Source organism: Plectropomus leopardus, chromosome 3 (genome assembly GCF_026936395.1).
Source record: "Plectropomus leopardus strain MGB_pleo_1.0 chromosome 3, ASM2693639v1, whole genome shotgun sequence".
In the NCBI taxonomy this organism is placed as follows: domain Eukaryota; kingdom Metazoa; phylum Chordata; class Actinopteri; order Perciformes; family Serranidae; genus Plectropomus; species Plectropomus leopardus.
In genome coordinates, this window is record NC_142178.1 from 6,816,767 (window position 1) to 6,843,592 (window position 26,826).

The window sequence follows — 26,826 nt, forward strand, 5'->3', positions numbered from 1 at the left end:
ATTGACAATGTCACATCGTCCCAGAATTGGTAACATCTGGCTTTTTAATGCAATGGGAATGTGTACAATTGACATTCACACCCTGGTTAACGGATTCTGCAGTAGTCATAGGAATTTATTGGCTGCGGCTCCAATCAGCAGTGACTAAAGTGTAACCACTGCTAAGTTTTCACAGGCCCCCATGCTGCACACACACATACACACAAAGGCATACACAAAGGCATACTTGTCTACTGCAGAGCTGTGTACACATTTGTGTTCTACTGTCAATGGCAAAGCAATCTGTAACCTTTATTTAGTGGGTTTTCCTGTGTTCAAACAGTGTGTGACTTTCATCACATCATTTACCTTCTTCTCTTCTACAATTTACAGTCAATTTACACTGAATTCAAGGCAAAGCTCCTCGTTAAGATTCATGTTTGTGAACAAATATTCAACACATCAATTGAAAATGCAATTTTGTTTTGTAAAACTAATACCTATTTACATACAACATACATACATACAGTATATATTTATTTCAATGTGGACAAAATTAGTACTATTTCCACACGGACACACACAACTTCTAAGCAGGTCTTGTAGTGTGTTCTTACTGGAGATGTGACTAAATTAAGTATACACAGAAGATTAACACTTGATTGTTAAGTATGGTGGCGACATACACCAATTTCCCAAAATGCCATGTATGAAGAAAACATCTGCAAATCATTAAAATAAATTTCAATATATTTCAATATAAGTTTCAATATATTTTACTCTCTCTTGTGAAGTTTAAGCACAAAATGGTGAAATAGACTTTGAGTAAAGTTTATGACAAAAACTACAAGTACATCATTTATACTGTATACCATTAATACATATATTGTATATAATTGGGACCCAACTGAAGCTCCTCAATACTATTGATTTTCCTACTGTGCACCATTAGCATTTTGCTTGTGGGTAGGACCCACAGTGTTAAAGTTACACCCATTAAAAACATGTAATTGAGCTGCTGCAGAATTAACAGCATGTGCACAGTACACTTCTTTGGCTTTTCTAGGTCACATGATGCTATGGCTATGTGCTTGTCAGTAGGAACTGGCTCCCTCATGATGCAGCAGGAGCTACAAAAGCTGTTATTGTATCGCATAACTCTTCAAAAGTTGAGCAAATCATCCGGAAGTTTTGAATCTACAATTCCTCTGTGAAATCATGGACTATCACCTCCCAGAAATCTCTCATACGTAACCACTCCCACGTATAAGGGGCTTGCCTTTCCATTATGGCTCGCATAAGGTACAATGTATAAGGTAGATTTATTAATTACATTATAAACATAGTTTAAAAAATGAAATTAAGATTTACTCTTTGATCCTCCTACATTCTTTTGGAGCTGAAGGATGAAAAACTGAGGACTGTCACAGCCTGGAGAATGAAGCGACTCCATTAACCTACGTCCCCTTGGAGTGGAAATAATGATGACTAGTGTGGTTACTGCAATATTTTCACGATTAGTTTTGGTTAACAATGAGATCACGTTTATTTTACACAATTACTCACTGACTTTGGAAACATTATGCAGTAATTGAAACCATCGCATGAATACCTGTTTTCTTGTGCTGCATTAAAACACCAAGCATTTAAACCTAAATTGTATGTGTGAATTGAAATTACCAAAAAAGCTTTTTTTTTTTTTTTAAATATCATGCTCTTATTTGTATTTGTTTTTTACTCTTTTCATTTTTGTTTCTTATTTTAAGGTAACTTTCTTGTAACTTTTTTCTAATTCCTTGCATATTTTTTGTATCCATTTCCTTTTCCTTTGCTCATTGCCTTCTTTCCATGCTTTTGAAAGAACTGAAGCCAATTTTTGGAGTCAGGAGTTAAACAGCAGATTTTTTTTTTTGTAAAATATAACTGAGAAACAAATTTTTAAATAAATGGTTAAAAATTAGATAAATAAAAAAAATAGATAAATATAAACACATGACAAGAGGAGAAGGAGAGAAGGTAAGCTTTAGCAGACGAGGCAGGGCGATGTGATTGTGTTTAATTGGAAACATTTAAAGGTAGAATCTGTCATATGTGTTAATGGCTGGTGTTATTCATCTGTGACTCATCTGTTCATTATATAACACAGCACCTGGACAGTAACCACGGGTGTGTCTTTATACTCTGCCATTAAAATATATTGATCACACCTGTCCTGGTTGGCATTTAAATCTGCTAACAAAACACAGCACCTTGGCAACACATTTCACACCGGGTCAGCATTGTCAGGCATCAAAATCAACAAAATTTACCGCTTGTCCAGTAACTGGCACTCATACAGAGATGGCCAAGCAGCTGCAGTCTGTCCTTGCAGGCAGCCCATCAGCTTTACACAACAGTGATGTCAGCTGATTTCAGCATTTACAAATGTGACCCTCCTTCAAGGGTTGTCACCAAGCCTTGTCAATGCAATGCTGCGGAACCGGCTCCTCACTCCGCATGCTTTCTGTGAGCTCCATCTTGTACTGTATCTGTTTGGACTTTCCACAGCACCTGCAGGCACCCTACAGACTGTCAGTAGAGTTGGCAGTAGGCGTGCTCAGGCCCTGGAGCATGGCAACACAAGTAGAAAATACAAAGAACTCAGGCTACTCTTACTCAAATACCTTCTCACACTCATCTTGCTTAAATATGAAACCTAAATTTAATCTCTGCTTACAAAACCCATACCTAGCTGGATGGATATGGCAGGTGACTTCTGTCTGACCTACACTGCTTGTAAGCAGGAGACATCTTTAATGTTCTCTTCTGTAAAGTACAATGACACGGCAGCAAGACTTTAAATGTATTTCAAGGTTAACATTACAAACTATAAAGGGGAATACCACTTAAATAAAGAATTCCAATTCCAAGTAACATCCATGGCCTTCGAAATTTCAGATCCTGTCACCATTCTCACAGTAACTACACATTGCCAGTTTACACAACTATGTAAAAAGGTTGTGTTTTCAAAAGATGACACTCTGGAACCTGGTTTCAAAATTTTGCGTTTTCAGGCCCCCAAAATAGCATTGTCATGTGAACGAAAGGCCTAACTACAACAAAAAATGTAAATTAAAATTCATGCATGAACGGTTGCATGCCCCACCTCTTTTTGGTGGGGCATGCATTGCACTGCTGAGCAGTACAGTCATGTTTGGAATTTTTATGAGCTGAAAATCTTGTCAAGGTGCCTCTCAAGATTGTGCATTAATGTTGTCTATTGGAAAACTTCCATTTACCTGTATGAGTCACTATTGCAGTTTACTGGCACACGCACCTTAATCCTTAATCCCCATTTAGTAACGTCCTCTGATCTTGGACCACATCATTAGTTGGAAATACAAGTACAGCTCTGTGTCTGAGACACAATGTTTGTGTGAATGCTCAAATGTCATTGTTAAAAATCTCTTATGTTCTTTCATTAAAACATATTTGTTCAGACTCTTTACATTTCCATATGTCCTGCAGCTGTGAGATTTCCCACATGTGCCTGACTCATTGTGCCAGTATATCATTTACAGTAGGTTGCCTGGATAGCCCCCATTTGTTTAAATAAAGCCTTTAGTGTACAGTAAACACACAGTTCACCTACAAAGGTAGTAAGTTAGCTAACAGTACAAGAAAGCCTCTGACCTTATGCTTACAGCTCATGCCAGCTACGCCTCCAACCTTATTTCCCTCTCCAGCGGAGGACTTTGCACTTCCCAGTTGGCTGTGTGCTTCCGTCCTGTCAGCACTCTGCTATGTGTGTTTGCTTTACTGTGATTAGCAATTATTAAGGTGAACTCGCTTGTCATCTAATGTTTCTGTGTAAGCGAGAGGCTTTGTGCATTTATGCCACAAGCTGTGGCTGGACTCCATTCAGCAAACACGTCTGGCTTCACTCATTGATAAAATGAGGCAGACCTTTATGATGTGATTACACACAGAATTAGCTGCCGAAAGCAAACAAATGTTAGAGAGACACCAACAGTGTGACTGGAAGAGATGTGTCGCTCACTTGACTAATGGCTTTTTAGTGTGTGTGTGTGTGTGTGTGTGTATGTGATTGTAAGAGCTTGTGTTTGCAGCATTGTGTCTTTTTGTGCCAGCGCTCACAGGGTCAGTCCCTTGACACGCTACATCACACAGGTCTTGTCTTACAGGTTTTCCTGCACGCTCACACATCAACACACACACGCTTTGACACAAACGCCCAGAAGGCGTGGAAAGCCTGACCCTTTAATACTGCTTTTCTGCTGCTTCCAGTCACTCTGCTGTTGTGTCTGCTGCCTGGAATGAGTCTGTGACAGTGTCTTTGCAGCTGAGGGTGTGTGTGTCTGTGTCTTGGCTCCGTTTGCACTGGCCGTGCCTGTCGCCTCAGCGAACAAAACACGCTTAGGATGGCAGGGGATTGTGTTTCTGAGGGTCGTGACCTGGGAGAGATGACCGAGGAGGAACTGTGGGAACTGATTAATGACAACCGCCACCGGATCTCGTTGGGGGTGCGGCCGTGCATATTGATCCCGTACCTGAGGCAGGCCAGGGTGCTCAATGAGATGGATGAAGACGAGATCATCTCCTGCCACAACCTCACCAACCGCAGCATGAGAACCAGTGAGATTTCTGACTTAACTTGCTTCTTGGATTTATTGTTTGGAGGACGTAGTCTGCTTTAGTTTGTAAACGTCAAGTGGATTCTGCTTGGTCCTCATTTACTGCATCTGATATGTTTACACTGACTGTTAAGTGTGCCTCCAAGAGACAGTGGAAATCCTAGCGACACTTTGGCTCCAAGAACAATCATTTATTAGTAAAGCCAACATATTAAGCTGCATGAGAGTTTGAATTTGTATTGGCCTGCTTGATACATTTATTTTCAAAATTTGTATTTTGATTTAGCTTGCTTTCTCTCTGAAGAGAGATAAAAATGGAGTACTCAAAGGCAAAGTTAAGATTCTTTGAAGTGGGGTTATAGGAGGTACTTATTTGGCATTGATGGGAATACAACACCCGGGTGAACGCGCTAATTTCAGTTCCTTAATTAGAGAGATGTAATGACGTTCCATCACTTACCATCCATCTCCTCCTAAGCAGCTAAAACACTGATCCAAATACATCTGCACCAAGTTTGAAAGAGAGAATGGATAAGTAAGAGATATAGAAAGAGAAAAAAAACACTGAAAGTTTTTAAAGACGTCTGGTCCTACAGCTGTCTACTGTTTACCTATTTTCCAGCCTGTCCTTGACGTTGCACGGACATACCAACAAAACAACAAAAATCTGAACTATCCCTTTAAGTAAAGATTGTATTGAGGAAATATTTATCTTTAGACTAATTCTGCTGAATCAAAGGCTAAGGTTTTGGTTGGAGACAACATGACATCATCCTCTACCATTTCCAGGCTATATGCTAGACCTGCTGAGGACCCAGGGGAGGAATGGTGCCGTGGCCTTGCTGGAGAGCCTGATGATCCATTACCCCACCTTGTACACCCAAGTCACTGGACGCAAACCCAGCACTGAGCCTTCAAGATTCAGCGGTCAGTGGCTTTTGTCTTCTGTCTCTTCCTGCATTTTAAAGGGATACTTCACCAATTTTCAACCACCTTTGCATTACAACAATATGGGTAGTATGTGTAGATGAACTCTGTTAAACTTCCTTCTATCTAACCAATGCTTAGATATCCATCCTTCCACCATGGTGAAACTCCACCAGATGATGAAAATATGCAAAACATGTAATCTGGAGTTTTGCCAACTCTTGGGGGCTGTACTTCCACATTTTCATATTTTTGTATTTTGGAGGTGGACCAACAGACTGCCCCGGCCCTTTATGAGAATATTTGTCTCTGTTTCACATGTTTTCTGACTCTTCTGGCAGGCCTGATAAAGTACTCGGAGCTGACAGAGTACCTGGTCAGAGCAGTAACAGGGATGCAGAAGGAGCTCCAGGAGGCACGCTGTGAGGCAAGCAGAAAGAGTGCGCGCTGTGCCTCCCTGGAGTTGGAGATCAGGCAGTTAATGGAACTGGAGGAGAAGTCCAGGTGCCTCCAGTCAGAAAATGAACGCCTGCGCAGACAGCTGTGTTGTTTGCAACATGAGGTCACCAAGCTGAAGGATGAGAAGTGTGACTTGTATATGCGCTACACAGCAGCCATCGAGGAGAAGTCAGCCGTGAACATGCGCCTCCATGATCTCAACCTGCAGGTCAGTGATGCTATAGTCTTAACCTCACAAGGCGGGTTTCCAATATAGATTTGCAATAAATTTAAGTGATACTTTTGAAATGTTGATAAAACACAATTACAAGATAACTGTGTGTCCACCGAGTATTGTTCTGCGACTTCTCCTTTGGCGATAACATTCCAAGAAGCATGCCGATGCAGCTACACTCGTGTTTGGAGCTCAGATGTCTCTTCTGTTTGGACAATTATTCCTTACACCAGTTTCTCACAAGTCCCCCACACTCATTTGGAATTGCAACACAAAATCACCACATGCCCCCTGACATCCTGTAGCTCAGCATGCATTGATGGGTTCCATGAAAGTGCAGAGCTCTTTTGATATGTGTTTTAATCACAGAGGTGATACTGAACATGGTGGCTGGGGTTTTATTTCAGTCATGGTTGTAATACAGTCTATGGTTTTAACACCTTTGTTTGATACCTCACATGCATTTTACCTGAGGAACTCTGTATGGTGTATGACTATTTTGTGCTGAATCAATTCATTTGATCAATCGATAAGTTGACTGGCTGTAAAATTAATCAACAATAATTCTTACATTCAAATTACCCAGCCCAACATAACAGAGCAGCACCATACAAATGTAATACAAAGCCTCTATGCTTTATCCCTTGTGCTCCATATCAAACCAAAATCTTATTCTTAATTTGGTTTTTAGCAGTGTTCCTCTGGCACTTTCAAGTTTAAGGCTGAATTTCACGTGTAAACAAAAGTCTGGGCCCAAAAATGCTAAGTAAAATTTATGAAGCACGAATGCTTAGCCCGTTGTTAGTTGTTTTTTTTTTATGTTGTTGTAAAATTAGCATGTTCGGGGTATTGTTGGTGAGACAGGCTGTCAGCCTAGGTTCTGGTCACAACATTTTTTAAAATTTTACAGACCAAAATTTTATTTTTTATTGATTAAATGAGAAAAACCATCAGCTTTGTTCTTGTGTGTTGGCAGATGTATCAGCTGCAGACTGAGCTGCAGAAGACACAAACTGAGAACGAGTTCCAGAAGCGGCGCTCACTCAGACGTCTTTCTGAGACTCCACCACTGAAAGAAGAAGTCAGAGAGGTACCGTCTGGCCACTGGGCGCACAATTAGCATTATGTTCCTGTAAAAACACGGGTTAACCCTTTGAAACCTGGATAAACATAACTTTTTTGTGCTACATTCAGACATCCTTCAGAAGTATTTTAACCTCTGAAAACTTAGCAGTTGGTTTGATTTCTTTTGAACACATTAACAACTTTGCAAGAAATGTTCTGCAAATTAAAAGACATTAGTAGATTTAGAATTTAGAAAAAGGGGCTAGGGGGAAATGGCCAGAAAGTTATAAATTATATATTTAAAATTACATAACGGAATTATTATCACTTTTTCTCATGTCATCTCATGTTTGTTTGTTTTTTGTTTTTCTTTTGCTCGGTTAATTTTCTTGTAACTTTTTACTGATTCTTTGCTAAGTTTTGGGATAGTTGCACAGGGCTTTATCGCATGTTTTTGGAATAAATCAAATTAGTTTGCTCAGGTTTTAAAGGGTTAAAGCTGAGAATTGGTTCTCAACTGATTTGACCTTTTTAAATAAAGGTACAAAAAACAGTGTAATTACCACAGCTATGTATTTTGGTAATTACAGTGGAATCTATAGGCTTAGTTTCAACAATAACAACAACAACAACACACCAGCATAACTATAGTGTTAAAATGTAGTATAGTGTATCCTTGCAGACCACAGCCAGTCGCCTTTTAGCTGCTTCCGTCTGGCTGAAGGTGCAGCCTACCAGGATGAAGGACAAAAAGATTTAACAGTTCATTTGACATCACTGACATTGATTTTTTAACCCTTTGAAACTAAGAGTAACATCACTCTTCTTACAAAGCTTTTAGACACCGTTCAAAAGGATTTAAACATTTGAAGAAAATTGGTGTGATTTCTTAAAAAAACATGGGGAAAAGGTAATGAGCAACTCGGTAAGAAATATTCCACAAATTGCAAAAAAAATTTTGAAAATGTAGAAAATTATTTTGTAAAAAGCTAAGGGAAAACGCTGAGCGATTAAAGCAAAACCTAGGGAAAAAATATGTAATTATAATAGTTTACATATTTAAAATTCTGTTACAGAGTTTTCCTTTTACTGCCTTTTTTATTTGTTTGTTTATTTACTGATTTATTTATTTGACTGACTTTGTTGTACTTTTTACTGATTCCTTGTTCATTTTTTTTTATATATGTATTGTTTCCTGCTGGTTGTGCTTGCTCCTGACTATACAACAGCACAGCACAACTGTGTATCACAGAAAGAGTCAGCAGGCACTTGTGTCTCCATGTGTCTCTGCAGGCTTGTCAGGACATCCTGGCCAAGGACCTGGCTGAGGCCATCGACAGCCAGACGGAGCTGGCAGAGCTGCTCAGGTGTTCCAGAGCGGAGAACGAACACCTGCTAGCAGAGAGGAGAGGGGTGGGTGTTTTTCTGTGTCATCGTGGATCAGGAAATGTCACGCAAATTCATCTTCTGTTGATTATTCCACTGCTGCTCAGTGCCATGACGCCCAACAGCCTCTGGCCAGGGGAAAAATTCAAATCAGTCTATTTAGTACTTTGAAAGTGTGCAATGTATGAAAACACTTTATAACACAAGAGTTAAAGGTGTACAGTAAAAACTTATTTACTTACTTTTTTTTAAAATGGTGTAAGTATCTAATTCTGTGTGTGGCTCGGCAGCAGATTGATACGCTCATCAATTCCTGTAAATGTATAATATAACACTAACACACTTGAGGGCACATTGGTGTAATGTGTGTGTATGTGTGTGTTCAGCTGGTGGATCAGAAGGAGAGCCTGAGCCTGCAGATGCAGCAGCTGACCCTGGACTGTAACATGCACCAGCAGAGGAGCACTGTGATCCAGAGCCAGTGTAAAGAGCTGCAGGCAGAGAGAGACCAGGTGAGCTCACCACGCAGACTTTCCCCTCCTCCCTAAACATTCATTCAGTTTTACAAGCGGTACTTTTTGTTCTCGATTCTATTTTTAACTGAGCTTCCATCACATCATGTTGTTGTTTTTTTCTTTTGAAATGTCAGCAGTCAGATGTCAGCAGGGCTGAGAATTGCATATCAACCAGCACTGCACTGTCTGGAAATCCCTGTTTTATCTCTGTGTGTGTGTGTGTGTGTGTGTGTGTGTGTGTGTGTGTGTGTGTGTGTGTGTGTGTGTGTGTGTGTGTGTGTGGATGTGGATGGGTGGTTATTTTTGTCTCCTCGATATAGGACATTGATTTAAGCACTCCAAAACTGAATATACCATGAGTTTTTTCATTGAGCAGTATTAACCCTTTAAAAACCAGAGCAATTTTGCTATATATCTCACAAATATGTGAAGAGGATGGTGAGGAGCTTAATAGTAATGCCCCCCATATTAGCATTAATAAGTAAAAAGTTACAAGAAAATTGTTTGAAAATAATGAATTAAAAAAAACACACGAGAAAATGATCTTCAAAAAACGGCTAAAAATATGTAAATGAATATGTTTTTTCTTTAACTATATACTTACAAGAATTAGGACTAGTTTCTGCACATTTTCCCCAACTTAAAAAAAAAAATATATATATATCTACAAGTTAAGACAAGAAATAAAACATAGTAGTACAGAGTAGTGTGAGTGGTATATGTGAAAATATATAATTAATAATGACATAACCACCTTACGTATGTCTCACCTTGGCTGTTTTCAGAAACATATTTTAGTGTACTGTTAAACTGTTACACGAGATAGCTCGCAGCTGGCCAGCGTATTGCTTTCTGTATTTAATTTGCATCGTTCTGGTGCAGCGCTGTGTATTCTGGTAGTTTTAGTTTCTTTTTTTAATTCTTGTCTGTTTTCTGTGTTCATGTAGCACCAATTTAAAAAGAATTTGTGTCTTTGGACTGCACAGATAGTCTAGTTTTGTGAAACGAGTATCTCTCCAGCAGTGAAATACTTCTTTCAAGATCAATCAAACTCACTGCTACCACTTTTCCTTACAAGACATTATATATGCAGCGATTTGGCTTCAAAATCTGATTGCCTCATTAAATGTGATTTTAGGTAAGAGGTTTTCTATCATTCATTATAACACTGAGAGGCATATGATTTAATTCTTTGAACCTGAGGCAATTTGATACAGTTTCTTTCAAAAACATGGGGAAAAGGCAGGTGACAAGGGAACAACCTTATTTAGAATGATCATAAATACAAAATTAAAATTATAATACAGGATTTTTCTTATCAGGTCATTTCCTTGTTTGTTTGCTTTTCTTTTACTTAGTTTTTCTTTTGTTGTCTTTTTTTTTTTTTTAAATAATTTTCAGGTAAATTTTCTTGTACCTTTTATTAGATTCATGCCAATTTTTGTCTTTTTTGGTAATTTTTTCCATTGTTTGACATTTCCTCTTTGTTGCTCATTGTCTTCCTCATGTATTGTTTGTTGTTTTCAAAAGAATGTACCAAAAATGAGCAGCGACAGACGCCACCCTGACAACATCCTTCATACCAGCATGCATTCAGACATTCATACTTCTTCATTTAAACAATCCCTGACTGACATGTGCATATCTCATGTTTTGAGTTACAGGGGATGCATGACGAGTGAAACTATTTTGCTTATCATGACATTGTGATTGAGTATAGGTTTAAATTAATAAGCAATAAAAATTCAATTACATATGGAGAAAAGGTGGGATTAAAATGTTTGTACTGCTTCTCAACTTACTACTTTTGGAATTTGTAAACTGAGTCATCATATGTTTGACCATTTCTTTTGCTCTATGTTTTTTTATTTTCTGAAAAAAAAAATACTTTTTGTCTGTCTGCATGTTTGTACAATCATTTGTCTGTTTCCTTTTTTACATGTTTGAAAAAAAATTATGATTAATTCCTGTGCTTCTAGGCATACCTGTCAAGAAACGAGGCCCAGGCCATGATCGCCCGCATCCTGGCTGAGAAGGACACCCTGAGGTGTCAGCTGGTGGAGCTTCAGGAGCAGGTCTGCAGCCTGCAGGCTAAACGCAGCCCCAGAGAGGAGCGGCACAGTAGTGATGTAAGTTGTCACACAAGCCCAAGTTCAGCACTCACATGAACAAAGTGCTTGCAGAAGAAATCATGCTCATGCGGAGCTCTTTGTGTTTTTGTCACAGGAGACGGGCGAGGGCTGGGAGAGCCCGGGATCCAGCTTCGAAGATTCCTCACTACACACAATCCCCACCAGACGCAGACTGCGCCGCATGGATGCAGTCAATCCCATGTCCCTGAGCTCCTGTAATTCAGAGGTAGGTGTGTGTGTGTGTGTGAGAGAGAGAGAGAGAGAGGGAGAGATCAGATACAATCCTTTAATTAGGCCAGAGTACTAACCCTTTAAAACCTAGAGCAAACATCACTTTGTTTGTGGTGCATTCAGACGCCTTTCACAGATATTTATTATTTATTTTATATTTATATTTATATTATATTTATTTTTTCTTTTAAAAAAGGGGGGAAATGGGCAATGAGCAACTTGGCAAGTTCTCCAAATGGCAAGAAATTAGCAGATATTTTGAATCATAGTTCAGAATTATTGTCATTGTTTAAGCAAATTTTTCAAGTAATTTTCATTTCATTTCATTTTTCAAAAAGTACTTTCCTGCTCATTTTTTTGGGTAGTTTTTTTTATGTTGCTCATTACCTTCCTCTAAATGTTTTTTTAAGAAATCAAGCCAATCTTAACCCATTGAAACTTGAGCAAAGGGTTTAATTTCTTGTAAAACATGAGGAGAAGGCAAATAAACAAATTAACAAGACATCGCCCAGAAATTAGCAAGAAACAGTAAAAAGTTACCAGACAGTTATCTGAATATACACAAAAAAGAAAGGCAAGAAATAAACAAAAAAGGGCCTCTAAAAATTGATTATATTTTTTGTAATATACTTTTTAATATATCATAAAAACATTAATGACTATAGTTTTCTGGACATGTATTCTTTTTCTTTTTAATTTCCTTTTCTTTCTTAAAAACTGATTTTCATGTCATTATCTTGTTCCTTTTAATCATTTTTTTGCATTTTGTGAGACATTTCTTGTCAAGTTTTTTGCTACTTGTTAGCTATTTTTTGGAAGAATGCACACACACACATACACACACATACACACACACACACACACACACACACACACACACACACACATACACATATTCTTCAAAAAGGAAAAAATTCTGCACTTTTGTATATGGTAAAGAATACATATTTGTGTACACATCTGTTCCAAGTATATCTGTATGTGTGTGCACAGAGTGAAGATGTTGCAGCAAGCAGTGTCCGATCCCGAAACGTAGAGCCCCCGAGTCCAGAGTCAATCCGCAGGAGGCAGAAAGCTCTGTGTGCAGACAGCAGGTGTGTGTGTGTGTGTGTGTGTGTGTGTGTGTGTGTGTGTGTGTTTATCTTCAGTCCATGTCACTGTGTGCCTCTCTACATGTTTTTTTTTCATTATTTGTCCCAAGTGCAGCACCTATCAGAGAGGAAGACGTGAGGGTGTTATTGCATTCCTTTCTGTTGATACAACACTTGGGTTATTGATTTACAGCAACGAGGGGGGGGGGGCTAAACTCAGATCTCATGATACCACGATAGTGTGATGAAGAGTAAATTACAGCAAACATGAAAGATGTGGGCAGGGGGTGTTAAGGAGTAAGACAAACCACCAGTGAAAGCACGCTGTCAGCTTCATGCACACTCACATTCCTCTATTCTTGTATTTCTGCTCAGGGGAACTTTTTATTCTCACACTTGGAGTGCTAACAAAAGATTTAGCTCTGTCATCATAAGGCTGTTATTATTCTACCCACCAAACCAGTCTGTGGGTGGCAGCGTGGCTGATGATTATCTCACACCTAGCATTAACCCATTAACACCTGAACAAATTGGCTTTGTTTTCTTTCAAAAACATAAGGGAGGAAGATAATGAGCAAGGAAAAAAAAGAAATGACCCAAAAATTAGCAAGAAAATCAGAAAATTAGATAAATAAAACAAACAAAAAAAGAAAGTAAACAAAAGTGCTTAAAAAATGTAGCTGTTGTCTTCTTTTTTTTTGCAGTTTGGAAACTTTGGAGACGGAATGTCTATATGACGACTTTGTCTTTATCGGGAGTGGTATGTATTGACAACATACGAACATTCTGTGTGTGTGTGTGTGTGTGTGTGTTTATGTGTGTGTGTGGGGGGGGGGGGTTGCTGTTGTTTGGCAGGACTTTCTATAGCCATTGTTCCGTGTTGGACCTTTGCCAGGGCTGTAAAGTGACACATTAACTCACACGCACATTATTTCTGGCCAAACAACCTTGATACCAAATTTTTAAACAACCTCTCTTTTGTCTAGTGGGGAGTAAAGACAAGCAGACAGCCATGCTTTCCTCCTCTGATGGCTCCGGCAGTGATGGGTGAGGCGCTACAAAGCAACAGAGAAACAGAATCACAATACTGAGCATTTGATCCTTTTTACTATGTAAAGTGTCTTTGAGTTCCCTGAAAAGCGCTCTTTAAATAAAATGTCTTATTATTATTATTATTATTATTATTATTATTATTATTTTAGCGTAGAAGAGACAGCAATATGTGCAATATACTGTCAGTTGAAAGCTGTGCATACCCTCAAGATAGTTACATACATTTAACCTTTTATCAGTCACACTAAGAAATGCCTTTGCAAAAAAATACATTGTAGATTGCAGAATATCTTAACAAAATGCATACATTTATAAATAAAAAAACATTTTCCCAGCATAATGCATTGTAAAAAGTGCAAAGGTCAATGTAATATAATAGATATCTGAAAATAAAATTGACTTCATACAATAAACATATAAAAATAAATGTAAAAAAATAAAGAGATAGAAAAAAAATTAAATTAGTAAACAAAAACATTTGTAGAAAATATATGGTTAAAAAAGTTAATGTTATATAATAAAAATCCAGGAAAAAATAACTTCATCAAATAAACAAATAAAAGAACAAAAATAAATACAAATATAAAATGAGTAACAAAATCAGTTTAAAATGTATAGTATTGAAAAAACTTTCACTTTAATATAATGAAAATAGAATTTAATTTTGAATTATAACATAATCAAAATACTGAAATGTATTGTATAAAAACATCTGTATGAAAATGCTTTAAGCAAAGCGATTTGATCACAAAATATGTCAACTATGTTACAATGCCTGATAAAGGGTTAATATAGGGACAGGGTTAAAGCGACACCTGAGTTATATGAGTGTTATTTTTTGCGCCTGAGCATAGTGTAGAATTTGCAATCCACCTGCAAATTTTAACAAGTTTTTGTCTGACACTTTTTGCTGTATGACCACTTTCAGCAGAAAAAATAAGAAGAGGCGAGAAAGAAAGAAGAATAATGACAACAAAAACAATAGTGCTACAGCAGTAAATATTGCTGCTTGGACTCCTTATAATAATAAGAGATATAAGAGCTCATCCAGTGCATATAGAGCGGATAGCGACTTCTGATTCTCACATTTAAGAGAGTACTCCAACAGTTTAGCTTTACAGACCACCTTGGTTTTAGCTGTAAATACTGCATAGTATGAAAGGATTTCTCTGTGCTCAGTGAGAAGTAGCATTTTTCTGTTCTAGAAAGGGAAACAATCCTTAAATGATCTTTATAATAATCAGAATGTTTAATGAAGTATTCCTTCCTATCACTCTCTCTCCAGTCTGTCAAAAACCTCCGCCCCTCCCTTCCTGATGCGTTCTCGTCCCAAAGCAATTCGCGTCAACGGCCGTGTTCTCAGCATCTCCTTCCAGGGGGAGGCGCTGCTCAGCCAGCTGGCTGTGGTGGGAGGCAACAAGAGCGGAGTGTTTGTGCACCAGGTGACAGAGGGCTCCGCTGCGCATACTGTGGGCATCAGCCCCGGCTCACAGATAGTGGAGGTGGGTTTCACTGTGTCTCTGAACACCGCCATTCTGCATCCTGTGACGGGTTTCTCATGGTACTGTTGTTGTTGTGCAGGTGAAGTACGAGCAGAACCAGAAGGCTCTGAGGATGGTGCTGGAGGATTCCACTTTAGAGGAAGCTATGTGGGCTCTTGGCCAGGTCACAGGCCTCTGTCACCTCTCCCTTCGGCCCAGGCAAGATGGTACGTCCCGCGGCATGTACATAAAATTCTTTTTGCTCCTTGTGACATAGATGGTACGTCTCAGTATAAATTATTTTGATCCATTTTACATACTATATTTCCTCATTCTTTAAGTCAAAATATTAGTTTTTATCATAAAAAAAATCTATATTAGACTACATTTCCTATGAACTGGGGGGGCGGCTGATTGTGTATTGTTGATTGGTTACTGATAGCAGGTGGGACCTTGTACAGTAGCATCGGCCACCAGTGTGTGAATGTGTGTGTCAGTGGGTGAATGTGACATGTAGTGTGAAAACACTGGTCAAATGACTAGAAAAACACAAGTGCAGTCCATTTACCAGTTACTATTACTTTACATCAACCAAGACTTTTGTTATCTTTAAAACTAATTCCACTCTGTCCTCAATAAGCAAAAGGAATTTACTGCCTCACAGCAGCAGTTGGACCATTTGTGTTCATGCTGTGTTTCCAGGATCATGAAATTACAAAATGATGAAAAAAGCAACAGAAGAATGCATTTCTACACTTTGCAATTTAATTTTTAAGAAATTACATTACCTTTTGTGCACACACACACACACACACACACACACACACACACACACACACACACATGTACACAAACTCACACAAACACACATGAACAACTTAGACTGTATATAGAGATGGATGACGAGTCCCCACTTACCCCCTCTATGCTTACGTGAGGTTAAAATATCCAAGATACGGGCGTTGCCATCTTGCGCTGTTATGTCGTATAAATTCAGAGTAAAACATTTGTAAATTCAACATTAAGTTTTCAGTGGCTATTAAAGTTTAAAATTTCGTGTTTCTAATTAGCTTCCATACAAATCTTCCTTAAACCTGTTGGTGGTTATAGCATAGTAAGATGTTCTACCTGAAATGGACAGTGGAGCTTATATGTCTACACCTGAAGTCATAGTGTACAGCAGGTGAAGACATGTTAGATTAGTATATATATGTTAATAATGTCTAAGCAGCACAAACCTGCAGAATTCATGCAGATATTCTTTGCAGTTTTAAAAATGTCATTCTTGATCACTATTACAGATAGACAGTGGCTTTAATTGTGATGTCCTGCTCTGCCTGTTCAGACTACGAAACGCTGCTGCAGCAGCTGCAGAGCAGTGAGACATCATCTGGGGACTCCTTCTACGTCCGTGTCAACATGTGTCTCCCTGCCGGCGCCAATGGAACCTTAGCTGTGTCCCTCAACGACATCCTCCATGTGACCAACACACGGCCTGCTGACACTGAGGACTCGTGGCACGCCAGCCAAGTTCACCCCTGTCAGCTCCTCGACCTCCAGAGCGGAAACGTACCCAATTATTACAGGTCGGAACACTGGTGGGAAACATAGAAATGTGTCGTGCAGGATCACCACTCACAGTGCCTTAACCCTTTCAAACCCAGAGCAATGTCACTTTTCTTGTGCTGCTTTCAGATACCTTTCACAAGTATTTAAACCTTTGAACCCTTAGCAGATTGGTGCAACTTCTTTTAAAAAAACCTGGGGGAAAAAAGGCAATGACGTCAACTTGACAAGAAATGTTCCCACAAACTGCACGAAGTCAGTATATTTAAAAAATGATTTCAAAAATCTAGGAAAAACATATTTTTTAATCATCAGAATTACATTTTTGAAAATATGTTACAGAATTGTCATGTTTTTTTTATACTTTCCTTTTTTGTTTTTTGTTTTTTTGAATTAATTTTTAATTTATTATTATGATTATTTTATTATTATTACTACTACTAATACTAATTTTCAGGTAATGCTTTTGTATTTCATTTTTTCTAATTTGTTGCAAATTTTTGGGTCATTTCACCTTTCCCTGCTCATTGCCCTCTTCTCATGTTTTTAAAGAAATCAAGCCAGTTTGCTCAGGTTTCAAAGGGTTAAACTAGAGATTTGAATGACTTTGTGATGGCACAGGGCGCAGCGACTCCTGATCCGAGCCATTGAAGAGATGAACTTTCAATCAAAGAAGCCTGGAAAGGTAAGAATAATATAAAATGCTGCCACCTACTGACCCCATCCAAATTTTCACTGTGCTAACTCTGGGATGTTCAGCAGACTGGACGTGTGCTGGCCCAGAATACGCAGAAGGCAGTGAGGATTGTGGGCACCAGGCGGCAGGGCAGGAACCCACTGTGGGTCTGCGTGGAAGATGAAAAGCCCAAGAGTACCGAATCAGGTACAATCTGAAATCTACTGTTTGATAAACACATTGAAATTAGAACTTTCCCTTTCTCACTGTGAGCCTCATGCAAGAAACGAAATATGAACAAAATTTCTCTTATCACTATTATTGTTATTCTCTCTTTTAACTCATATCCAGGATATGTTCTTATTATATTAGTACCCACTGATTTTTTCAGTTCACCTGTGTTTTTTGCTTTTCTTTGTGGAAAGAGTTGAGGAAAGAGACAATTTTACAAATGGTTGAAAACACTCCACTTCCACAATCTTTTTATTTGACGTATTTGACATATTGCAATACGTAACCAAGGCAGGACTGAAAAAAGACAAATACTACAAATTAAATCAGTACCCAGACCAGGACCAAAACAAAACTTTGTAATAAAATAAACACAGAAAAATATGTAAATACACGTGTATAATGACAAAAGTAACTGCCTGTCACATTACAATTTAATGCCCCTAAAATTTATGGTTAATCATTCAGGAATGTTTGAAAAAGTGGTCTCTGACTGAGAATAAGAGAAGAAAACAAATTGTTTCCACACTCCAGAAGTTGTTGTCCAACACAAGGAAAAGTAATGTTTTACATTTGAGGAAAATTTTTAAAATGTTTGAAGATCCTTTGATCAAATTTACATAATGTTTTAGGGTAATTATAATGACTGGATTATTAAATTTCAGGGATACTAAAATACTTGATGCATTAATCTTAATGTAATTTCTGCAACTGTGGGTCCCCCTGCTGGCCAGAGGTGGAATATAACTAAGTACATTTATTCAAGTACTGTACTGAAGTACATATTTGAGGTTACTTGAGTTTTTTAATATCAAGCCAGTTTCCACTTCTACTCCACTTCACTTAAGGGAGGTAAACTCCACTACTGTTAAAGAGAACTGCATTACAAATTAAGATTTTTGAGCACAACCATATGACAGTATACAAGCTGAAACAATTAGTTTATTTATTAGAAAATTATTTGGCAATTATTTCTAAAATTGTGAAATTCATTTTTCATGAAAGTATCGTTTTATGGTTCTAGCTTCTCATATATAATGTCTGCATAAGGACATGCTGCTCTTTTAATTATTTTCATTATAATGGATAGATAGATAGATAGATAGATAGATAGATAGATAGATACTCTATTAATCCTTCACAGGAAATTACATGTATTACCTCAGTTCATTCACAGCTAACCACACACCATCACACATGACATGAAAGCACATCTGTCATTTTCCACAGGAAAAATAAAGTATCTTAAAAATAAATACTTGATAATAAATACAAAAAAATACTCACTTCTAAATAATATCCAATAATAATAATTACTATGTAATATATATGAAATTTCAGTGTGAAAAAGTGCAATAGTTAAAAACAGTTATTTAAGAGCATTAAAAAGTCTAATGGCAGCTGACAGGAAAGTCTTTTTTGCAGCTTTTGGGTAGACACCGTTTGTTTTCACCAAGATACAGCACTGAATGCTGCAGAAAAAAGAACTACTCATTAAACAACCATAAAAAAAACTTTAAAAAAAGTTAAAAACACCATTTAAAAGCACTAAACACAGGAGATACACATACTACACAAAGCCGCACATAACAGACTGCCGTTCTACTTGTGCCAGACTCCCTCCTGATTTATGAAATGTATTTAAACCTTTTTGCATGTGTACATTTACTTTAAAACTTCAGTACATTTCCCTCAAAAATAATGTTTATGTTTTTAAATTTATTTAAAAAAACAGTAGGCTTACATCAATTTCACTACCACTTCTAACCTTTTTTGGTGTCATCTCTTCAGTCTTGGCCATGTGCTATGGTCTTTGCACACGGCACAAAACCTGCCCTTATATAGTCTTTAGGGGGCGTTACCTGTGTTACCACGTGACTTCTGATTAGTTGGATTCATCACTGAGCTCACCTGGTCAGAGCAGATTTGAATGGTTAAGATGACATCTGGAGTTGACGTCTCTATGAGAAAATATGAGAGAAATTTGAGAGAATGTTGCTGCAGGAGGCCCAATGTGTATTGTTTCCTCTGCAGGTGATGCGTCTGCGGCCAAAAGTTGTCTAACCCTGATGCCCTACAGCCTGGTCATGCCACACTTCCCACCCATCTGCAGGCCGGTGCTGCTGCTGCCCACCATCCTGGGACACATCCTGAACAAGAAGCTGGCAGACTGGCAGGGCTTCCAGCTCTGTGAGCCAGGTGCGAATTTCTATTTTCTAACTCTTTCTGCTGGAGCATATGAAAACAAATGCAGAGGAGGGAAGCACCTTCCTGTGTGGACAGATAAGTCTATTTGACCTGACAGATCACATGCTGGTCTGTTGCTGCAGACCAGGAAGGAAATCAACTTTGGGAATAAATGGTAATAAAACTGATAAAGGTTATAAAGACAATACGGTGTTCCCTGCAATGATGTGGTGAAGTTTAATGATCTTTGTGGGAAATTTTGACCATTATGTAACATCTAGTGTATTTAAGAGAACACTGACATGACATGCAGAGGAAAATCAAATGATAAATGTTTCAGATAATGTGCCAAATGAATTTAAGATAAGGCCATATGTAAAGGTAAAGATATCATATCTTCATATGAAGTTTGAAATCGATTGATAAAAAGACACAAACAAAATTCTTTGATGATCTTGTCATATGACTTCATTCTTTTTATTTAAAGCCTTGGGAACCACATTGAAACCCTAATTTTCCATGGTGCCGAGGTACATACAACATTCAACTCAAAACAATTGTCAATACAGAAAAATGCTTGGTATGGCTTGTACAATATAAAAAAACTAATAATCAAACAAACCTAAGCCTAATTTTGCCCTCAGCTTTGACTGCAGCATGTCAACATGGCATTTAAAAGTAAGTTTTTCATCAATTAAAATGTATATAAAAGATATATGTAATATAAAAGATATTTATAATGCTGCATTTTCTCTATTATGGAATTGTCGGTAGAACAGATTTCAACCCTTCCAATGTCAATATTTCCTTTTGAAGGAGGTGAAATGATTACTGTAGATTTAGGGTGGTGTCATGAATGTAATCTGCACGGGAATAAAGGACAGTGTCATCTGCATAAAAATGGAAATTACATTTGTATGAAGAGGCAATATTGTTTATGTAGATGGTGAAAAGGACTGACCCAAGGACAGACCCCTGTGGGACACCTCTTGTTATGGGGAGAAAAGAGGACTGATAATTGCCCACCTTGACACACTGCGACCTATCAGATAGATAATTCTGAAACCACAGACAGCTGACATGGTCAAAACCCAAAAAAGAGGGTCTTCATATATATCATGGCGTCATGCCTCACCTCCTGTGATTTTCTGCTCTCCAGAGGTGCTGAGCCCCAGTGAGCATGCAGCCCAGCTGCAGAGGTCTGAGATCCTGGAGGAGTGTGAGCAGGGGAGAAACTGCTGCTACACCCTGCAGAGTGTGGAGAAAATCATGAAGAAGGTGAGAACATTCAACAAAAATACTGGTCTTAGTATTTCATTTTAGGCTGGTACCTCAAAAAAACTAAGAATTTGACTCAGTCAGGGGTGTAAATATAGAGTGTGTGTGAGGGGGGCAACGATGTCTTGAGTAGAGAGTGGGCTCTTGTGAGTGATTCATATTGCCACCCCAGAAAAATGCATGTGATCTCATTCTGAACGTATAAATAGTGCCGCTTTGACAGTGCTTTTGGTGTAAGATCGCGTAAGATTGCACAGAAAGAGACCTGGTGCCTTTCTTCTTTTTTAATGTAAAATAGAAATTAACAACAAAATGATATTGTTATTCTACATACATTTTAAACACTATTCAAGTAAATCAGTCATTTCTGATTTTCTTTTCTTTGGTATTTTTGTCCCATACAGATAAGATGATTGCTCGGTAACATACAGTGTCAGGTCTCTTTTTGATCATGTAATGTGAGAAGACATTACACAGTAGCTTTAGTCCAGACTGTAATCCTGACCCTTATAAGTCTGCAGCATCAGACCCATTACATATAGTCAGCCACCATGTTGATCAGCTGATAAGAAGACTATTTATGTACTGATACCTCCGTGAAATCATGGACACAGGGAGAAGTAACCACAAACATCTATGCACACATTAGATGGTTCTGCTGTAACTCAGTATTCTGCCACTTTATGTGGAGACATAAGGGAATCAGTGCTCACGTGTCTCACAGCTATCAAAAATACTGTACATTTTTAGGATTTTCTATTTTCATCAAGTTTTTTTTATCAAACATCAGTCCTAACCATAAATATCAAATACTTATTCATTTACATAATTTTAACCCTTTAAATGACATGTTTTTGTCACGATGCCACCATATTTTTAGATGAAAAAACCCCCACAAAAAATAGATTTTTTTGTATTTTCTACATTAAGATGATTTTCTACCTTTATGGAGTCATTTTTTTTCAGTCTTAATCATAAATATCAAATCATTAATTTTCAGGATTTTAACCCCTTTTAATTCCAGGGTGTTTTTTCATGATGCCACTTTGTTTTTAGTTGGAAAAACACACACATACACACACGCACACAAACAAAGATTTATTTTGAGTATACTACATGCAAAGTTGATTATTTTTATTCTTTTTTTATTCTTTATAATCACAGCCTGGGATATGGTAATGAATTGCAGCAACATCGATTGTACACCTAGTGGAAATTGCATGTGTTTTCTCCATATGCCAAATATAATAAAAATAACATAAATCATGTGGAAAATGGTTAAAATTACAGATAACCAGGCAAAAGCCCAGAATGACACTCAGAAATAATCTAATATATGTTTTTTATGCTTTGATGGCTGTAGGATCAAAAATGACAGTTTGAATGGGTTTCAATGGCGCATTTTCTGTAGTTAACGGTATGAATGTAACAGTTTTGTTTCCACAGTGTATTTTAGACTTATTGTAGGAGCAGAGCTGGAAATTCCAAGATTAAACAAAAATACCTGCACTCACACATACACTGGATATTACTCCTGCTGCTATCAATCGATGCTGTCAACATTCATATACCTCATACACTTGCTATTGCATAACTTGTACTACATTTATTTCAGTTGTAATGTTTACAGCCTTTTGTCTTTGTCTTTCAGGTCATTGTTGTTATGTATAGTTTTTACCTTAAGCTCTGTATGCCTTACAACTTACCCCTCGGGAACGGATATAGTGTTTTTGAATTTGAATTTGAATTTGAATTCACAATCTTGTCACAATTTATGCCATATGCATGAACACAGCTGAAATTATCAAAAAATGAAGAACGAAAAGTGCTTAAAATGCGCCAAACAGTCCCTAAGTGTTAAAATATATCTAACATATTGGCATTACTCTTGATTCGTGCTCATTTATTTTTCAAATCCATATTCTGTTGTTCTCTTCATCCTGCAGGGGATTCACTGTGTGCTGCCGTTGGGGCTGGACTGTGTGCGTCGTCTGCACCGGGCTGAGATCTTCCCCATCATCATCTTCATCGGCCAGTCTGCACGGAGTGCACGCAAACTCAAGTAAACTTTCACAAACGTTCACGTACAGCTAAAACGTCTCCTGAGGGGTATTCCATCAACCTAGCCAATTTTGTGGAACATTCCCACAAAATTGGCTAACGTTAAGTTTAAATAATGTTTTAAAGAAAACATTTTAATCTAAAGTTCAAAGAACCTTTTAAGGATGTTTATCATTTCAAATAATGTCCCTATAAGGTTAAATCCTGACTAAGATGTAACATTATAACTGCAACATTCTGAGGATGTTTTGGTGATGTATAGAGATGACAGATTATAGAATGATCTTAACAAAACATTCCCACAGTATTACATGACACATTTCATTCATGATTACCCTCGTTTTTAAGATTTTAGACTGTAGGCTATGTTGTAGCGATGCTCCATTTCCCCATCATGCCTATTGATGGACTAAGTAGACTGTGGTTTGCTGTTTTATGTTCCGAAATACAAATATCACTTTTAGTCAATGTTCATAATTTGTCTATTCAGAACATGTTGCTTTATGCTGATTATTGTCACCCTGTTAAGTATATATCGCTTTATATTCCTCTCTATTTATTCCAAAGCTCCATCAGCAGCATTTGTTCAGCCACAGAAAAGAAACGGCTCTTCAATTGTTCCCTCTTTCTGACTCATACGGTCGTCTTTTCGTCCTTCCGTTTATCGAGGCCTCTTTTGTACCCTGAGTATGAGCACAAAGCGAGGCTCTGCAGCCTGTCTGCAGTCAGCCTTGATTAGATGAGGCTAGAGTGAGTTAGTAGAAAGACTTGAGGCTTAATTGGGAGATGGTGCTAGTTTAAGCTGGGCATTTTCAGGTGACCTTGGCTTTCCTAAGCTATGTTGGTGGAATACCCCCCCTGAATTATCCACTAAGGTCACTTCCTCTCCAAAACAAATGGATCAGGTGATTTAAACCGCCACAAACACTGAATAAAGCAGTTTCATGTAATGTAACTCCAGCGCTGCCCCTTGCAGTTGGGCTTCTAACTGCGTTAGCTGCGGCAAAAATGCAAATGGCTGTATTTTTAGCCAGTGTTGGGTTAATCCTCTCTGGCCTACTGTAGAAACATGGTGGCGCAACACGGAGATGGACAAGGACCTGCTCTTTATGTAGATATAAACTGCTCATTCCAAGGTAACAAAAACACAACCATTCTTATTTTCAGCTAATTACACACTAAAGAAAACTTATTTCACCCTAAATCCTACACACTGGACCTTTAACTTAAATTTTAGCTGTAAAGAAATATACTGATATGATGCCACATTGTCTACATTTGAATGGTTATGTAGAAAAATACTTATTTATTAATCATTTATTTATTTCCTTCATTTTTGCAACACTTCCAGGTCAAAGCTGCATCGCCGCAGTCAGTCTGAGGAGCAGCTGCTGGCGTGCTCAAAGAGCGAGGAGCCGCTGCTGGATAAGCTGCCGTGTCTGTATCATAGCGTGGCTCCGGACTCCTGGTGCGACCAGGCCTCCCTGCTAACCAGCCTGCGCACCATCATCTGGGAGGAGCAGAGGAAGATTGTCTGGGTGGAGCCTGACCTGTGGTGAAGCGGTGGACAGAACTGAGAGAAATCTTAGGAAACACATCAAATATTGATATATGGTGATTTGATTTGTGCTTTGTGTTAACACGAGGATATATTTAGCTTTACAATGAATAGTTTTGTAAACAGCAGTATGTATCTATGATACTAAGGAGTAACTGGGTGAAAGAAGGGCTTTCATGAAGTTCTGTATTCTGTACTTTTAACCTTTTCAAACCGGAGCAGGCTATATTTCTTTCAAATACATGGGGAGAAAGTAATGAGCAATTCAACAAAAACAAACAGTAACAAACAAAAAAATCATCTAAAATATGCTGAAAAATGTATTTATTTTATGTTTTGATTATATTGGTTTATTAACATAATTTAAAATATAAAATTGTTATAATTAGACCTATAGTTTTCTGGATATCCCCCCCAAATTATTTGTGATCATTTCTAAAAACTACTTTTTAGATAATTTTCTAGTCACCTTTTACTCATTTCTTCCAATGTTTGTTATTTATTTTATTGTGTTGTTTCGAAAGAAATTGCACCAATTTTAAAATGGTCAAAAAGCTTGTGAAAGGCATCTGAAAGCAGCACAAGAAAACCAATCAATCCAGGTTCCAAAGGGTTAAAATGTATGAATATGTATAATTTCTTACTGTACTCAAAAACACCTTGTACTCTGTGTTGCCTCCGTGTTTGAGGCGTTTGTCTACAGCAAACAATGGTGTCAGGTATCCAATGAAACAGATTGTAATGACTTGTTTTTAGTACATCTCTACAGTATGTTGTGGATCATTCCCACAATACTTCCACTTTTCATGCACTACATTTTCTGAATAAAATGTGTACTATTGTTTCAACAAATATACCCTACACATCTTAATAGTTACTTACTATAAAGATAAAATAAAAGTTTAAAAATATGACCAAAACGGCTTATAAAACATGATAATAAAGCCTGTCGAAAAAAATGTCTGATACGGACTTAGTATAGTATGTTGAAATTTTACATATTAGAAAAATGGCTGAAAAGGAAATATAGCTTGTAGACGCGATTGTATGGCACGTTGAAATAAAATGTTTTTTATGACATGTCAAAATTTGAAATTTTTCGCGATACTATGCTATGCCGTTTTCTGCCATTTTTTCGACATGCTTAGTTATGGAGTTTTTGGACTTTTTTGGCCTTTTTTTCCACTTTGTATACTATGACATGTCTCTCCAAAGTATATTATGTCGTTTTCAGCCATTTTAATGACGTGAAATTTGAGGATTTTCGCTATACAGTACCATGGCCTTTCTTGCAATTTTTTTGACATGCTTGATTATGGCGTTTTTGGCCTTTGTCTCTACAAGGTATATTATCTTGTGTTCAGCCATTTTTATGACGTCAAAATTTGACATTTTCGACATACTATACTATGGCGTTTTTTGCCATTTTTTCGACATGCTAAATTATGACATTTTTAGCCTTTTCTGGCCTTTGTTTCCACTTTGTACACGATGACACGTCTCTACAAGGTAAATTTCGTAGTTTTCAGTCTTTAAAAGGAATATTATGTCATTTTCAGCCATTTTTATGGTATGTCAAAATTTGAGTTTTGTCGACATACAATATTATGGCATTTTCTGCCATTTATTCAGCATGCTAAATTGTGACGTATTTGGCCTTTTTTGACCTTTGTTTTCACCTTCTATTCTATGACATGTCTCTACAAGGTAAATTTCGTAGTTTTCAGCCATTTTTATGACACGTCAAAATTTGAGGTTTTTTTCTGCCAAATTTTCAACATGCTAACTTATGACATTTTAAGCCTTTTCTGGCCTTTGTTTCCACTGTCTATTCTTTGACATGTCTTTACAAGGTATATTAAGTAGTTTTTATTCATTTTTATGACTTGTAGAAATTTGAGTTTTTTCAACATACAATAATATGGTGTTTTCTCCAATTTTCTGGACATGCTAAATTATGACCTTTTGGGCCTTTTTTGGCCTTTGTTTGCACTTTGTATACTATGACACGTCTCTACGCGGTATACTATGTTGTTTTCAGCAGTTTTTATGACATGTCAAAATTTGAGTTTTTTAGACATGCTACACTATGGTGTTTTCTG

General features: G+C 37.6%; 1 protein-coding gene and 1 long non-coding RNA gene across 3 annotated transcripts; one reads left to right on the forward strand and one right to left on the reverse strand.

The window, feature by feature from the left end:
• Positions 1-54: 54 nt before the first annotated feature.
• ccdc40 (coiled-coil domain 40 molecular ruler complex subunit) lies at positions 55-25,580 on the forward strand. Of its 2 annotated transcripts, none has more exons than XM_088075436.1 (20): positions 55-4,614; positions 5,403-5,540; positions 5,882-6,207; positions 7,190-7,303; positions 8,572-8,691; positions 9,051-9,176; positions 11,159-11,308; positions 11,406-11,537; positions 12,536-12,636; positions 13,338-13,393; positions 13,620-13,680; positions 14,972-15,188; positions 15,268-15,394; positions 16,513-16,753; positions 17,355-17,418; positions 17,493-17,616; positions 19,675-19,839; positions 20,987-21,105; positions 23,052-23,167; positions 24,518-25,580. In XM_088075436.1, the coding sequence occupies exons 1-20, from the start codon at positions 4,401-4,403 to the stop codon at positions 24,723-24,725; spliced, it is 2,919 nt and encodes a 972-aa protein (XP_087931562.1). In that variant the 5' UTR covers positions 55-4,400; the 3' UTR covers positions 24,726-25,580. The 2 variants fall into 2 exon arrangements, with proteins under 2 accessions (XP_087931562.1, XP_042341539.2); XM_042485605.2 differs by having other exon boundaries at positions 17,496-17,616.
• On the reverse strand, positions 7,106-11,286 carry LOC148189872 (uncharacterized). Its single transcript, XR_015776182.1, has 3 exons — positions 11,165-11,286; positions 8,907-8,977; positions 7,106-8,792 (listed from the first exon to the last, which is right to left on the reverse strand). It is a non-coding gene; the product is annotated as an uncharacterized LOC148189872 (long non-coding RNA).
• Positions 25,581-26,826: the final 1,246 nt, after the last annotated feature.

Bases quoted from the DNA above. Each gene is read 5' to 3' on its own strand.
- ccdc40 (XM_088075436.1), top strand. From the start codon at position 4,401: ATGGCAGGGGATTGTGTTTCTGAGGGTCGTGACCTGGGAGAGATGACC. The intron at 6,208-7,189 runs GTCAGTGATGCT...GTGTGTTGGCAG, and splicing joins TCCATGATCTCAACCTGCAG to ATGTATCAGCTGCAGACTGA. The intron at 7,304-8,571 runs GTACCGTCTGGC...GTGTCTCTGCAG, and splicing joins TGAAAGAAGAAGTCAGAGAG to GCTTGTCAGGACATCCTGGC.